The sequence below is a fragment of the Heptranchias perlo genome, chromosome 23 (assembly GCF_035084215.1).
Source record: "Heptranchias perlo isolate sHepPer1 chromosome 23, sHepPer1.hap1, whole genome shotgun sequence".
NCBI lineage: Eukaryota > Metazoa > Chordata > Chondrichthyes > Hexanchiformes > Hexanchidae > Heptranchias > Heptranchias perlo.
Window position 1 is genome coordinate 5035479 of NC_090347.1, and position 16885 is coordinate 5052363.

General features: G+C 40.1%; 1 protein-coding gene and 1 long non-coding RNA gene across 2 annotated transcripts in view; one reads left to right on the forward strand and one right to left on the reverse strand.

The window, feature by feature from the left end:
* Window positions 1–16885, forward strand: part of LOC137341033 (uncharacterized) — a 42312-nt gene that overhangs the window by 20237 nt on the left and 5190 nt on the right. The window contains exon 5 of the long non-coding RNA XR_010966942.1: window positions 14256–14807. This is a non-coding gene — a long non-coding RNA (uncharacterized lncRNA). The remainder of the gene's footprint in view (window positions 1–14255; window positions 14808–16885) is intronic.
* On the reverse strand, window positions 3768–14471 carry samd9l (sterile alpha motif domain containing 9 like). Its single transcript, XM_068003873.1, has 3 exons — window positions 14250–14471; window positions 12542–12601; window positions 3768–10222 (listed from the first exon to the last, which is right to left on the reverse strand). The coding sequence occupies exons 2-3, from the start codon at window positions 12543–12545 to the stop codon at window positions 5532–5534; spliced, it is 4695 nt and encodes a 1564-aa protein (XP_067859974.1). The 5' UTR covers window positions 12546–12601; window positions 14250–14471; the 3' UTR covers window positions 3768–5531.

Below are 16885 nucleotides of genomic sequence, written 5' to 3' on the forward strand. Positions count from 1 at the left end.
TGTGGGAGCTTGCTATATGCAAATTGGCTGCCACGTTTCTTACACTACAACAGTGACTACACTTCAAAAATACTTCATTGGCTGTAAAGCATTTTGGAACATCCTGAGGTCGTGAAAAGCGCCATATAAATGTAAGTTCTTAAAAACAAGTTCACAAACATCTGCAATAATGCTGATTTAAAGAGTGAAATACATCAACGTGTGGCACCTTTTCCAACTGAGATTTGGTCAATCGGAATGAGTGACTTTCCCCAGCTCAGAGACAACTGTGAAAGGGGTCAAGGTGCAATTGAAGAAATCGGATTTGAGAGAGACTCACCAACAACTTGTACTTTTATAGTAAAACGTGAAAAAACCTGCAGACGCTGAATCTGAAACAAAAACAAAATGTTGGAAACACTCAACAGGTCAGACAGCATCTGTGGCGAGAACAGGCCAGATAATGTTTGGATTGCAGATCCTTGAAGGGTTAGCTTTGCTGTTCTCTCCACAGCTGCTGACTGACCTGCAAAGTGTTTCCAGTATTTCTGTATTTATGTAGTGATTTCATGTAGAAAAACATTACGAGGCGCTTCAGAGAGGCTTCAGGAAGAACAAAGCCAAAGGACAGATTGGGAGGGTTGAATAAAGGCTTGGTCGAACAGGTGTATATTAAGCAGAATTTTAAAGGAGGAGATGTTTAGGGAGGGAATTCCAAAGCATGGGGCCTAGGCTGCTGAAGGCAAAGGGAGAGGGATCCACAAGAAAGCAGAGTCAGAGGAACAGAGAATTCCATGGGGATGGGGGAATCTTTGTAGCACTGAAAGAGTTTACAGAGATAAGGAGCTATGGAGGGATTTGAACACAAGAAAGAGTATATATTTTTGAGATGTTTGGGACTGGGAGCCAATGTAGGTCAGCAAGGACAGGGATGCTGGGTGAGCGGGACTTGATGCAGCGTAGGATATGGGCAGCAAAGCTTCAATGAACTGACGTTTATGGAGGGTGTAGGTTGGGAGGCTGGTCTGGAGAGCACTGGAGTAATTTGAGTTTAGAGGTGACAAAGGCATGTAAGAGGGTTTCAGCTGCAGATAGGCTGAGGTGGTTGTGGAAGCGGGCAATATTAGAGGTGGAAGAAGGCGGTCTTTGTGACAGAGAGGATTTGGAGTCAGAAGCTCAGCTCGAGGTTGCAAACAGTCTGCTTTAGCCTGAGAAAGCGACCAAGGAGGGGGCTGGAATTGTTGGTAAGGTACAGAGTTTATGGCTGGGGGGCCAAAGATGATGACTTCGGTCTCCCCAGTATTTAGCTGGAGGAAGCTATGGCTCATTCAAGACTGGAAGTCGGACAAGCAGTTTGAAAGCAGAGGCAGGAGAGAGGTTGAGAGGTAGAACTGGTAACCATCAGTGGACATGGGGAAGCTGACTCCATGGTCTGCACATGATGTCACCACAGGGCAGCTTTAGAATCTGATGAAGAGAATGGGCCAAAATGGATCCTTAAGGGACTCTGGAAAGAAGAACAAACATGTATTTAAATAGAGCCTTTCATGACCTCAAAGTACTTCACTTCCAATGAAATATAATCACTGTTGTAATGTAGGGGAACACAGCAGCAACTTCGCACACAGCGAAGTCCCACAAATAGCTATGAGATAAATGACTAAAAGTGATGTTAGTTGAGGGATAAATGTTAGCCAGGACACCAGGAGAACTCCAAGTCTCTTCTTCGAATAGTGCCAGGGAAGTCTTTTACATCCACCTGAGAGGGCAGATGGGACCTCAGTTTAATATCTCATCCAAAAGACGGCATCTGACAGTACAGCACTCCCTTGGTACTGCACTGTAGTGTCAGCTGAGATTATGTGCTCAAGTCCTGGCTTGAACCCACAACCTTCTGGCTCAGATGTGAGAGTGCTACCACTGAGCCAAGGCTGGAGGTGATGGTGCATAGGTTGGAAGAGAAGCTATTGGTAGAGATGCTCTGGCTATGATCGGATAGCTGAATGGAACATGAAGGCAGTCCCACTGAGCTGGAAAATGGAGGAGGTGTTTTGGAGGGGAATGATGTGGTGGACCATTTTGAATGCTGCAGAGAGGTCAAAGAGGGATCATGCAACACAGTTGCTGTTATAGAGACTCGGTAAATCTTCATAGAATAACAAGTGCTCTTACACTTTTTTAAAAAGATTACAGTACCATCCTGTGGAGGAAGAATAGCAGTTACCAAATATATTGTTACCAACTCAAGGATTTTTTTTATATATAAAAAGATTTTACAAATAAGATTTGGAACAAGCATAAGAATTTATTCTGGACAAAAGAATGCTGTAATGAGTTCTTTGATCTTTACATTGCTGTTGGTGTGCAGGATCTGAGAATGAATAGAGCCAGTACTAAAGGTGGGCGGAATGATTACACTGGAACATGGTTAATCAAAACGTACAAAGACAAGCAACATTAGGGAGACATAACTCACAAGCACAAAGGGTGACTGTCAGATGAGGTATTTCTGCAGAGTCCTATTGCATTTGTTTTTAATGTTTTATAAGGAAATTTGGGATTTTCTGATTGTTTGTGGAATAGTTTAATTTTTTTTTAAACTAGTTGTTACTACAGGGCAAGTCTGTTTTTCTTCAACACATGTTTGCAGGGTATGACAAGCTCATTGAATAGTGGGCACTGAACAGATGCATAGCCTCAGTCTGAGCAACACTACACAGCCAGAAAGAACATAATCACTTTGATTCCATATGTTAACTTTCGATTCTGTCCAATGCTTCTTGCTTCTGACATTTCAAAACCATGATTAAAATAACACTCCTCTTTTCATTGAGGTACTCTCCATGCCAGTTTTAAAATGAGTGCTGTAGGAAAGATAGCTGCTTTGGGCTACTTTCCTTGAGTGCCCTACACTGTTAAACGTTGGTGATAGACAACCTTAAGGCTTTTTAATTGGCACACACTCAACCCAGCTGTGAATTTTCATAGAAAAGCCTCCTGGGTGACACGGTCCACAGCCCAAAGTACAGCTGGACCAAAATCTCAAGTTACGCAGAAAATAATTTTATATGGAAAATGAGAACTATTGCACCATGGTACCAATAGAACCATGGAATCTCATAATGTCCTTACAACGCCACACATTATAAATTATTCCTGTTAGCATATTTTGGATAAATTAGTAGTATTTACTGTGGGAGAAGCAGTTATACTCAACAATAATAACTTAAAAATGTCCAATAGTTTCTCTGTAAGACTAGTGTTTTATCAAATTAAATTTACTCCAAAAATAAGGAGAGAATTGTATTGCAGAAATACACTGTGCAGTACTAGGAAGCTCCAGATGAATGATACTGCTCAAGAAATTTCAGGGTAGATTTTCTGATTGGTAGTGTACTTATGCAAGCAGTTAATATGCTCATAGCACATTCCTCACAGCACTATTGTTACCCTTTGGGCTTATATCTGTGTTAAAGTAACAGAGAGGAATTTGACATGAGCATGTTAAGTATTCATACAAGAACAAAGCCTATTATAAAATCTCCCCTTTCATGTGCATGGAGCCGAGTGAAACCTCCATCTTGTAAAGTCCGATAGCTAGCGGCTGATTTAATACAGCATTGAGAATTTAACCTCCACAAATATTAATCTAATTTTATATAAACTATAAGAAATGTTTTTGCAAAAGTATTATATTTTAATAAACCAAACAGATAACAAAATGATAATTGTAGGAATTCCTCAGAAATTGACCAGCATGGAATACGTAACATAAAAATGAAAACAACTTTGTTTTTGTTTTGCTCTTTTATTGAGAACAAGAAATCTATTGCAGTTAGTTCAGCACTTAATTTTCAACACCTCTATTATAACAAAGGGAAAGATACAGGCCACAGATTTACTGTGATTTTGGCATATTGGGGTCCTCCAATCAGCAGATTTTTTTTTGCCGAAGACAACAGAACACATCTGATCAATGAGGTCCTCTCATCTGTTTCTCACAGTTTACCTTTGTCACAACTCTCATGATGCCTTCAAATAAATGACAAATCCTTCAATCCATTACCTAGAACATCGCATCACATCAGGCCTCTGGGGCCCTACATAGCTATGCAAGTCCTAATCATCTGATTGAGTAAGTCAGCACAAATTAAGTGCACCTTTTCAGGAAAGTTCTAATGAAATGCCTACACCTGAAATGTTAACTCCTATGTCCTCTCCACGGATGCTGACTGGTCTGCTGTGTGCTTCCAGCATTTTATCCTTTTGAAGATTTCCAGCATTTGCAGTTTTTGCCTTGTTCTACAATCTTCAGCCAATCTGGGCTTTTTAAAGGCTTCATTCTAATTTTCAGCACAGTACTCTCATTTTACATGGGATATGCGGCAATGGGTATTTAAATGAGCTGACCTGCAAATTAATGCAGGGTCAGCATTGCAGAACATAGGCAGCTACAAGTCCCGGCACAGTTACAAATGTGATGTAATTAGCCCTGTGAAATTTCTCTGGGGCCATTATTTCAGCAAAGACTTTCACCTGGAATTTCTGTGGGGGTTCTCTGGCAAGAGATAGGTGGAACACCCCCAAAGAAACCGCATAAATGGCTAAAAATGACCATACACAGCATTTCTCCAGGTATCTTGAAACAGCTAAATGAAACAACAGATTATTGAATGGACTGTTTCTGCTGATGGTGCCCAATGATGGCTAGACATGTGACTCTGCAGGCACTTAATACAATTTTAAAAAGTGCTAAAATAACTATCAAATGACTATTATTTCAGAGGTAATTATAAGAAATAACAGTTGCTTTCAACCATTTTTTTCAAACTACAGCAATTGTTCCTTCTACTACATTAATTCAATATTTATTTTACTTTCCCAGCTAAGTAAATATTTCTCTAATTACTTTGTACTTTTTCTAAAACAAAATGATGAGTAAAACAAACATAAATGCATCAAATCTGAGACTCAAAAGAAAAATATTAATAACACAACATCTCCTATGATAGTAAAGCACTGCTTAAGTATTCTGTTGTTGAATGTTAAGAAAATAATTATACATATTCCATTTCTTTTTTCTAATTTTCCCTCCATTTTCTCTTGGCATCCATATGATCTTCCTTGGTCAGTCCAGGCAATTTTCATGGATGCCATCACTGCCCCCACCCTCAGTTAAACTAGCAGAAAGATCTTTGAATAGTGCAGGAGAGGCTACACTTCTAACCCAGACAATCTACTCTAGATTGTAATCTGAAATCAGGTCTCCCAGTGGAGAGCCTAATGGTTTTAAAACAGCTGTTCTTAAAAATTCCTCAACTTTGACAACATTTTTGAAGTATTAGTGATTGTATATTATATAGTTTAAAATTATGACTAAGACTTTGTAAGTAAAATACAACAAACTTTCTGTTTAACTAGCAGAAATATGAAATAATATATGACAAGTATTCCACTAAAATAAACAGGTCCCACCAAAGTAGGCCAGGAATTCCAGCAGAGAAAGGCACGTCTGGGGTGGAGGGGTGGGTGGGGGATATTAATAGTTCAGTTTAATGTTCCACTTGGATACCATAAGCAAAGAGTCCACCATATGTAAACCCTAGGTAAAAGGTCACATTCTCATTGCCATGAGGCATTGATGGGAAGTGCAATGGCAAGATTCTGATCTTGTTCTGCCTGCAGTGACCACGTACAAATATGGTTCCCTCTTCTGTCCATCCTTTAACACGCTTCAACTTTTGGGTGACGTTGGTGTTCTTCCACACATCTCCAGTAAGCCACTTCAATCTTCTTTCATTTAGGGGCTTAGCAGTAAGCTTTTCAAGCAAACTTTTATGAACAATTTTGTCAAACCCATGTCCATTTCCCAAGAAAAAATGAGTATAGATCTGCTTTTTTCTGGAAGGTAAGTTCTTCATTTTGATGTCATAGAGTCTTTTCATAGTTTCAAGTGCTGTATTTAAGATTCTGTCTTTCACTTCATTGGGTTCCTTGTCATAGGCTTCGTCAGGCCAATACAACAGTGTAAGTAAAAACCAGGCACTTGAATTGTTATGTTTTTTTTTCCAAAATAGCTGACACAGTTCCCTCAGTCTCTGATATGTCACCAGCTTTGAAGACCGTGGTGCCACACATGCTAGTGCAATATGACTCAGTGTGAAATTGATTAGATCAACTAGATCTAGTTTTTCTTTTTGAGGGTCTTCAGGATACATGGAGATTATTTTTTCTAGTTTTTCTGTAGCTCGATCAGCCTTTTGGTCAGAAAGCAGTGAAAAAATTGATGTAATGTTTCCACCACCATTTCTGTAAATTTGAAAGTGTCTTACCAGTGGGTATAAAGAACAATTTGAACTTTGTGTTAAGTTTTGTTCTTCCTGTTCTGTAAGAGTGAAATAACGTGCATAGATTCTTGTCTTCTTTATTAGCCATTTCCTAGGATTATACGAATGGTCCTCTGTATTACTGGTTTCGTCTTCATCATCTTCACATTTATTGGTTTGAAAATAGCTTGAATCTTCAGATATCCATTCAAGTGCCTCATTTATTCCTTTTTGCAGGCCTTTCAATTTACCATGGAAGTCTTTCCAAGGTTCTTTAATTTCTTCAGGAATATCTTTACCCAGAAAGTACTTTGCCAGTTTTGTGTAGCTGCCATCTTTATCTTTTACAAAGATGTCCAGTAGTGAAAGAAGTTGCAATAGATGGCATCCAACCTCTACTTCACCAAAGAAACCAGAATTGTTCATAGAATCTGCCTCTGATAGTGCTGCCTTTTGAGCAGCCCTGAAGCACTCAATCGCCTTTAGTGCTATTCTTATTGCTTCTGTGAGCTTGTCAGGAGTAACCTCTTCATTTTCCAAATGTGTTACATCAAACAGTGCATTAAGCTTTTTTCTGTACACTTGCCCTTCTGTGTCCAATATGTAAGAATTAAATGGCAACTGACATTTTGCATCTTCAGCCCACTTTATAGCTTCAACAAAATTTTTGTACATGTAATGCAGTCGAGCAAGTTGCTGTGCAAAATATGGATCTTGCCCAAGGCATTCATAAGCTGCTGTCAGAACATCCACAGCTTTTTTTGAAGCTTTCTCCTCATTGCATATATCTTCGATAAGAGGAGAAAAAACGGTATCTGTACTGTCACCTTTACTTCTTTTGTGACGTCGTATGAACAAGTCTCTAATGAACTTAATGAACTCATCACGGGCAAATCTGTGTTTAAAAAATACCTTTTCCTGAAGAAGGTCCATCGCAATTTGATTCAGAGGCTGATCTGATAACTGATTCAGTATTTCCTTTGCAATAAGTGGGTGTACAATTCGGATCGACTTAATCTCAGTGGTGCAGTCCCTGAAGTGTATGAACAAAAGGCGTGCCGGATCAGTCAAGGAGGTTTCAAAGCTTTGCTGGCGCAAGTGATCTATTTGAGCACCAAGACCCAAAAATGCTTCACAATGAGACAGTGAAATGTTTGAATTCTCCACATAGTGATTGAGTAAGGCAACGTACTTTATCAGTCTAGTGATAAGAGAAGAGCGGTCAATGCCTTCTAATAAATGTTTCACAAAGTCCTGGATGTACTCTTCCTGAAACTCTTCACTCATTAGAACAAAAGTCAATATAAACTCTGGCTCAAAATGTTCCTCGAGTTTTTTACGCTTGTTTGAAAACAATCTCTTTTCTTTCTCTGTTAATTTGTGAGTGACAGCAACCGTTTCTACCGGGCTGTTTTTACACTGTTTTTCAGGATTATGGGATCTCCTACAGTTCAGAAGTATGAAGAGAGGCCTCACAGCACTGACTGTCTTACAGCCAACTACAGCTATTAATTCATGCTTAATTTCATCAAAGTAATCTTCATCAGAGTCTTCAATAAGTAGTAACACCGGCAAGCACTGATTAATATCATTTTCTTCATATTCAAGCAGCTGGATGGCATGTTCACAGACTTTCCCAACAGCATATGATGGCTTGACAGATGCACATCGCAAATCCTTTCGAAAATTCCATAAAATCTGTCGTGCTAGGGTGCTTCCTCCACTGCCAGGATGATGAAATATGTGTACTGTGGCAACTAACTGCTTCACTGGTGGGCCCCTTAGCATTCCATCTATAATTTTAACAACGTCTTTGTATGCATCCCGCTGTATAACTTCTTCACAAAATCCTTTTTCTGCTAGCATGAAATTCAGCCAACTGACTTTACCACCCCGATAAAAGTCTCTCTCAATTTTTGTGATTTGTGTCTTACATTCAGGATCCTGAAGGTCAACTTTATAATCTTCACACTGATCTACACTCAATATTTCAAGAGTGAACATTCTTTCTTCATCTGCAGTTTTGAGTAAACACAGACCCTTTGTCGATACTGGTAAATGCCGGGCACTGTCTATTAATGTTGGCAGCATAGTTTGGATTGTGTCATTTACATGGTTCAGTTTCATCCCAACAATACTCATCTTGTCAATAGTTTCAATACTGCATGAGGGCTGTGCAAGATTGGCCCACTTCTGATAATTTTCTTCACACTCTGCAATACAAATTATGTCATTTCTGCCATTCATTTCTGCATAGAATTCATTGAATATGTCCACCTGAGGCTGTTCTACTGGTGACAAAAGGAGGAAAAGTACAACAAAAGAACCAGGTGGCAGAATGTCATTGCAGATCAGGGAAATTGGCTTCTTCAAGTGCTTTTTTTTGGTAATCACCCATGTACTCTCATCACATGGTCTTTCATCACCGTCATAATCATTACGTCCATTGCAAAATATCCAGCTTATTTGATCAAACAAACACAAACGTCTCTCGAAGTCGCTCGTGCTCTCTCTGTCTTCATATTTGTAATCTTGTAAGAAGTGAGCATTGGCTGTGTGATGTTTCAGATAGTGTTCAAAGAAGCCATCGGTCTTAGAATCAGGATCAAAATCAAACACACAAAAAATATTCATGTGTAATAAGAAATTTAATTTCTGTAAATCTTCTGTTTTGCATTTGTTCGTGACAAGTATGTACCATTGGCTGTTATCCATGTACTTCTTGCCACCGGTTAGAAGAACTGATAGTTTTCTTCCAAGATCCTCATAGATTCTGTTGCTTGGCTCCTCTGAGTTTTCTGCTGCTTCTCTTCTTGTGTCTCTCTCTTGCATATCTGAAACAAACTCATCCTGGTCTTCTTCACAGATGGGCTCAGTTTTTGCTCCATTTCTTCTGTAGATGGTTGCTTTTTCATACTCTACTTTATTTTTTTTTTCATTAAAATTTGGAAGACGAACTCTATAAATTTTGCTTTTCACAATCTTTATTGATGAGTTCACATCAATCTCGATAACAAATCTTTCCTCGCTTGCACCTCTGCTAATCACTTCCACAAATTTGGGTGGCCGAATGCAAACTCTTGCATCCTGACCATGACGTGTGAAGCATTTCTCTATGTAATCCAATGCATCAACATAGATATCTTGTTCTGTGACACGTACACCTATTATTTCACCATGTGTGTACCCAGATCTACCATGGCTATCCTCAACCCCAAAATGTATTGTACCATTAGTTCGAACATTCATGCATCCAGAGGCAAATTTGAGAACTTCACGAGCAAACTTTACTTGTAGCCGGTGTCTGTCCAGTGTTACAGCTTTGGCAAGAGATTTATATTCATGACAGGGGCAAATTAAGTTTATAACCCCAGTTTCTGGTGGAAGAACTTGGTTTCTTACATATTTAAAGTTGATATCGTCCTTGCCAAATGGACAAGGTTTGCATCGAATATGAGGCTTATTTTCTTTTACACTTTCTTCAGTTGTGCTTGTGTGCTGTGAACCAGCAGAACTGTCAGGGGCATCTAATGCTAACGCAGTAACGTGATCCTGGCTTTTTAATTTCTCTTTGCTTGGCAGAGTCTCTGGCTGTAGTGTTTCAATAGGAGCACCTTTATGACTATCTTGTGTTAAAGAAGCCTTTTCTCTCTCTCTTACTTCACTTGTACTGCACGGGACTGGTTCTAAAGTCTGACTATTCAATAGTTCATTCCTTTTCTTCAAAATCAGTTGTATTTGACCTTTTTTTACGTGCAGATCTTTAAGATCGTCTTCGTTCATCACCTGCAGCACTGCACCAGTTACTTCTTGTTCGTATAACATTTGTATGTGTGCATCTTTGACCCGAATACATTTTAACCAGGTTCGCACATGGTTTTCATTCCATTCTTCCAATCGTAGCTTTTTTAACTCTTCTGAAAACAATTGAAACCAAAGACAGTTTGAGTATCCTATGTACCAAGCTGCCTGCAGCACCCATATTTTGCAAATTGTAAAATTATCTATAAACTGTTTGAATAAAGGTTATGAACAGTTAAGCAACAAAATGATTCCATTCAAATAGCAAAAATCAATACACCACATGCAAAATTATCATTTACTTTTTCAATATCCTTTCATAGTACTTGGCATGTCTAAAAAGACTATCATTCAATTTTGACAGGAATTACTGAATTATAATTGAGAGAAACTTGTCCATTATGAACACTTTTGGGACTCACTTGAGGTAGCTTTTATACATAAATCTGATTCACTAAATTATGGGCTGGTAGTCATGTTAACTGGTCAACACAATAGATGGTATTCAGGCAGGTTGAGACAGTTTCCTGTTAGTAAACACCTTTACCTTCTGCCCAGACAGCAACACTGTAAACTGAAACACAGCATCTGAACTTACAGCTGGTGGTAAGGTAGGGCAGCCAAAGCTGCAATAATTATAGTTAAGCAACCAAAGTAGCAAGAAATGAAGCACTTGCTCACCGTAAATCACTGCACGTGAATGACATTGATATAACGGACCAGAAAATATCCACAACGTCACAGCAAAGCAGAAAAGCCCACTTTACTGAGGAAAGGTGGTCTATAATCTTTAGGGCTGTTCTTTATCTCCACAACTCACACAACTGGAGGAGGCCTGGGAGAAGGTGACACGTGAGTTGAATGCAATCTGAACGAACAAAGAACTTGGCAAGAGATCAGAAAATGTTTAAAGTATGAAAACCCAAAAAGACTAAATTCAACTACCAGGCAAACATCCGAGGAGGTCCTTGGCTGAAGGAACTGACATTAGAAGAGGATCTGGAAAGGTGGTGAACGACTGCTCTATTACTGAATCCGGTGAACGTTTTTCCCATGTTTATTTTACCTTGAAGGACAATAACTCAACCAGTTTATTGGCATCTATGAGTAAACAGGACAGCAGTACCAATGGTGATATTATACAATTATTGTATATGGCAATGGGGGGATTCCAGAACACAGAATTCCTTTCAGGCGGATACAAGGATCTCTCTCTCTATGCATATTTCACACTTTTATGTGAACAGTGATTGATTTGTGAGTTTATTTAGGTGATTTCCAATAGGTAATTTAAGTGGAGAACCTCAATTACGTTGCTTTAGCATGGGTGCAAATGAGGTTTTTGCAAACCTGTGCTGATACTGCCTCTTGTCCATTGGTGAAAGCTATTGGAGTCCCTTTTCATCCATTGTTGTCATAGGGCCATTCCTTATGTGGTGTCCCTCTGAATGGCAAGATTATGCAGCATATAGCACACCACACAAATATGCAGATTTTGGATATCTCAGCCCCTTCACCTCCCCCAATAATCAAGTCACCAAAATCATTTTTCTTACATGTGACCAAGGCAATCAAGGCTGTTGTAATTGCTTTGGACACTTTTTCAGACTTTTGTTTTCCTGGCAAAGATTCAGACGTTATAATTGCAATAAAGTACGTAACTGTTCAGAATTGCTAAAGTGAATTTAATTCTCCCTCCCCATAATTAGAAATTAGTTTAGGCAACCTATAGCTGAACAAAGAGCAAGATGTTCAAGACAAGGGGAGTAGGGAGAACACTCACAGGAGGGAAACATTCCCTTACCCATAGGGTATGTTCAGATGCAGTGACAGTAAGAACTTAGATTCACACCAATCTTGTGGAACCAGCACAAAAATAACTTATGCAGGGAATAGGAGAAAACAACTGAAGAGAAACACCATTATAAGAGGTTGCATAATGGATACATTTTAAAAGGTTCAGAATGGGAGGTGTGATGATGTAAGATGTGTCTTGTGTCTATCTCAACATATTATTGAAGAGATACACGCTCTCGTAATATTCCTCCAAGGTTCTTTGTGATGGTGGATTTTAAGCTGGAGGGGGGTGGGGTGTAGATTTTTGTCTTCACTGCCTGGGCGATAGTCTGGTGGGGCAGATTACCTGCCCTTTATAGAACCAGTCTAATTTTCATTCCATTGATTTCAATTCCATTGATGACAATCTATCCCTCGGTGTGGGGAGGATGATGAATGTAGAAGACAATGTTGACTGTGTAAGAACTGCGATATGCAGCTTTAATTGTCACAAGACACTCTGCAATGTTCAGAAATGGGATGAAACAGTCACTTATGGCAGATATCTATTAGTAGATTCACAACCAGTACTTCTTATAGGATTAATAAAATATTTAATGCATCCATTATAAATTATGATTAGCTACTTTCACACCTACCCATTATGATTCTGGAGACTTTATTTGTACCAGTGGCAATCAAATGCTTCAGTTCAGTTTCTAGGAAAAGAAACCGCACAAATTAATCAACACATTGATGCAACAGGGAGTAGTAATTTTTCTGTTTTAAAAAAAACTGTTCAAATGAACAGCCTTCCTGATGGTCACTGGGACCACTTTATGCAGTATACACCACTACCAACATGGCAGAATTAGATACCCTCTTCTAAAAAAAAATGTCAGCTTTGTATCTCCCCAAATGAACTTTGACTTCCACGTAATCTGTAAAGAGCAGTGTTAGCAGGACAAAAGCATTGGTGATAGTTAAATGTTCTGCTTTCTATTTAAACCACAACAACATGAATTACATTCTTTTCTAAATGATCTTCTCCTAACATTCTAGACACCTTTTATGTTTGGAATCCATTGCAATACTCACATGTGGCCTCATCACAGTGAGTTAGCACACACAGACTGTTAAAATATTGTCCACGTGAGATCGAGGGCTTTTCTTGACTGTAAAGATTTGATGTGAAATGAGGCTGCACATTCACAACCAAATTCTTAGTGGATATGGTCCAGAGAGCAAAACTGCCCATAAGTTGGGCTTTTCACTTAAACAGGCAACAGTGATGATTACCAGAAGAACTGGAAACGTACAAATTTGTGCAATAGTGAGTCATCTTGAGGCACATTGTTGGGGCACTGCTCAGTCTTCCTTTCCTCATACAATCCAGTCTTGAAGTCATCTGCTCACTATTTTTTGGTTTATCTTTTCTCTCATACTAGGTTCAACCTTGGCCGTATTCCACTCATCACCCTGTCATCAACCCCTTCCCCTCCATCTCCCCCTCCTCACTTTGCATATCCATTTCCCTTCCTCCCCCTACCTCTCCCCTCCTCACTCTCTATACCCATCCCCCTCCCATCCATCTCCCATGGACTCTCGACATCTATCTACCCTTGTCCCCATCTTCCTCCTTCCCCTCATCTCTCTCCTCCCTATCAATCTCCTCCTTTCTGGGGGGAGTGGACAGGGAGGTTGAGCTAAGGTCTCCCCAAACTAACCCCACCATCTTCCTCCTCTTCCCCTATTTCACTTCCACTATTCTCCCAGCCTTCCATTTCTTCCCCTCTCCATCCTCCCATATCTCCTACTCTCTCCCCCACCATTCTCACCTCTTCTCCGTCCCGAATCCATCTTCACCCTCAACCGCTCACCTTCCATCTCTTCTCCCCTCCCTTTCACCTCTAACTCCCTCCTATTTCACTTCATCTCCCTCCCAACCCCCTTCTGCCTCTCTCCTCGATTGTAGATCAAGGAAACCATCCGAATCTAAAGATCTCAGCCATTTCATCGCTGGCATCTCTCAAACACCCACACCTTTCAATGATGCGTTACAGTACACAACTCGGCTCGTTTAATTTAATTAAGTTTTTTTATTCAATTCATTGAGGGAAAAGCACAAACCCTTTAATTAAAAGATGTCTGCTCATTTTATCAACACTTCAAAATGGAAGAAAGATCCCATTAATTGAGAGTCTGGGACCACAGATCCCGGAACAGACAGTCAGACCAACCCAGGCGGGTCCGAAAAAACATCGGGGGACGTTCGTCAACTTTTAGCAAAAAGTTTCTTCATTAAACTAATTATTGTACAGAAAGTTCAGTAACAATACTCCAACACTAATTTCTATTTTTTGGTACCTTTAGAGATGGCAATTGAGCGCCATTTCCTCCTGGTGCAGTTTCCGAACCCAGAAAGACTTGAAACTGAAGCTAATTCGGAGCCGTGGAAACGCCTATGGATTTAACAGACCATTAAATGGATCGCCTTTCACCAACAATCCCCTCTGTTCAAACATGTAGGATTCGAGGTTATCAAATTCCGAATCAGGGCAGGAGTGAGGTTTACAATCAGCAAGATGATGCGAAAAACATAATGTTCACAAACATCTGTAACAATGCTGATCTTAAGAGTGAAATACATCAACATAGGTCACCTTTTAAAACCGAGATGTTGTCAATGGCGATGAATGACCTTCCCCAGCTCAGAGGACACTGAAAGGAGTCAAGGTGCCATTGAAGAGATGGGATTTGAGAAAGACTCCCCTACAACTTGCATTTTTAATGGTAAAAAGCGAAAAAACTGCAGATGCTGGAAATCTGTATTAAAAGATCCGATTTAACAAATTTAGAAGCCGCAAACTCATGTCATAAAACCATGAGATTTTCAGAAGTGTCACACCCTGCCAAAGTATTAGTGTAAGTATACATATCACTGAACGGGTGCAAGACATTCTGCGAGGGGAAGGGGAACAGCCAGAAGTCGTGGTCCATGTTGGAACCAATGACGTGTGTAGGAAAAGGGTCCTCCAGGCAGAGTTTCAGGATCTAGGAAAAAGATTAAAGAACACAACCTCAAAGGTGGTGATTTCTGGATTACGCCCAGTGCCACCTGCTAGTGAATATAGAAACAGGTAGATCGTGCAGGTGAATGCGTGGCTGGAGAAGTGGCACAGGAGGGAGGGCTTCAGATTCCTGTGGCAGGAGGGACCTGTACAAGCCAGACCGGTTTCACATGAACAGGGCTGGGACCAATGTCTTGGGGCTGGGGGGGGGGGGGGGGGTAGGGTTTAAAACTAATTTGGCAGGGAAACCAGGACATAGCAGCAGAGAGGAGAGACAAGGTGCATAGAAAACTAGGAGGGACAAACAGAATAAAAGAATAGTGTAGAAAATGCAGGAATTACATGGAGGAAAGAAGCAAAGCAAACTCGCATGGTGTGGAATGTATGTGTGTTAATGCGAGGAGTGTTACAAATAAGGTTGATGAGCTGTATACACATGTTGCCACATTGTGTAATGATATATAGTGGCTATAATGGAGACCTGGCTTAAACATGGGCATGAATGGGAACTAAACATTATGGCTACAATGTAGTCAGGGGGGATAGGGAAGGAAAAAAAGCAAAGTGGGGGGGGGGGGGGGGGAGTGGCAGTATTGATCAGGGATAATACTAGAGGGTTCAAAGACTGAATCTATTTGGGTACACAGAAAAGCTGGGTGTTTACAATTGACCCCCAAATTGTGAGAAGGAGACAGAGGAGCAAATCTGGAGGCAAATTTTAGAGAAATGTAAAAATAATAGAGCAGTAGGGGACTTCAATTACCCTAATATAGACTGGGGGGTGGGGGGGGGGGGAAGTGTAAAAGGCAAGGAGGATGAAGAATTCCTAAAATGTGTACAGGAGAACTTTCTTAATATGTTTCTAGCCCAACGCGGAAGGAAGCAGTGCTGGATCTAGTTCTAGGGAATGAAGTAGGGCAAGTGGAGTGTGTTTCAGTGGGAGAACATCTGGGTAATAGTGATCATAATAAGGTTTAAAGAAGTTACAGAAAGGGACAAAGAAAAATCAATGGTGAAAATACCCAACTGGAAGAGACCCAATTTTAGTGATTTGAGAAGGGATTGAGAACAGGTGGACTGGAAAGAAAGATTGGCCAAGGAAACAGTAAATGAGCAACGGCAGGCCTTCAGGGCAGAAATAGTCCGGGTACAAACCAAGCATATTCCCATAAAGGTGGAAAGATAGGGCATCCAAAGCTAGAGCGCCCTGGATGACAAAGGAAAGAGGTTAAAATAAAACAGAAAAAGGTTTATAACAAATGTCAGGTACAGAATACAATAGAAAATCAGGCAGATTTTATGGGATATAAGGGCAAAGAGAGAATATGAGAAAAGATTAATGGGTAACATAAAAGGGGACCCAAAAATCTTTTATAAACATATAAAAAGTAAAAGAGCAAGTTGATAAGGCTTTTAAGAAAGCGTATGGGATACTTGGTTTTGTAAATAGGGGCATTGAATACAAAAACAAGGAAGTTATGCTAAACCTTTACAAATCACTGGTTAGGCCTCAGCTGGAGTGTGTGTACAATTCTGAGCACTACACTTTAGGGAGGATGTCAAGGTGTTGGGGAGGGTACAGAGGATGTTTATCAGGATGATACCAGGGATGAGGGACTTCAGTTATGTGGAGAGATTTGAGAAGCTGGGATTGTTCTCCTTAGAGCAGAGAAGGTTAAGGGGAGACCCATAGAGGTATTCAAAATTATGAGGCATTTTGATAGAGCAAATAGGGAGAAACTGTTTCCTCTGGCAAGTGGGTTGGTAACCAGAGGTCATAGAATTAAAATAATTGGCGTAAGAACTAGAGGGGAAATGAGGAGAAATTTTTTCAAAGAGGGATGTTAAGATCTGGAACGCGCTACCTGGAAGGGTGATGAAAGCAGATTCCATAGGAACTTTCAAAAGGCAATTGGACATGGGCTTGAAGAG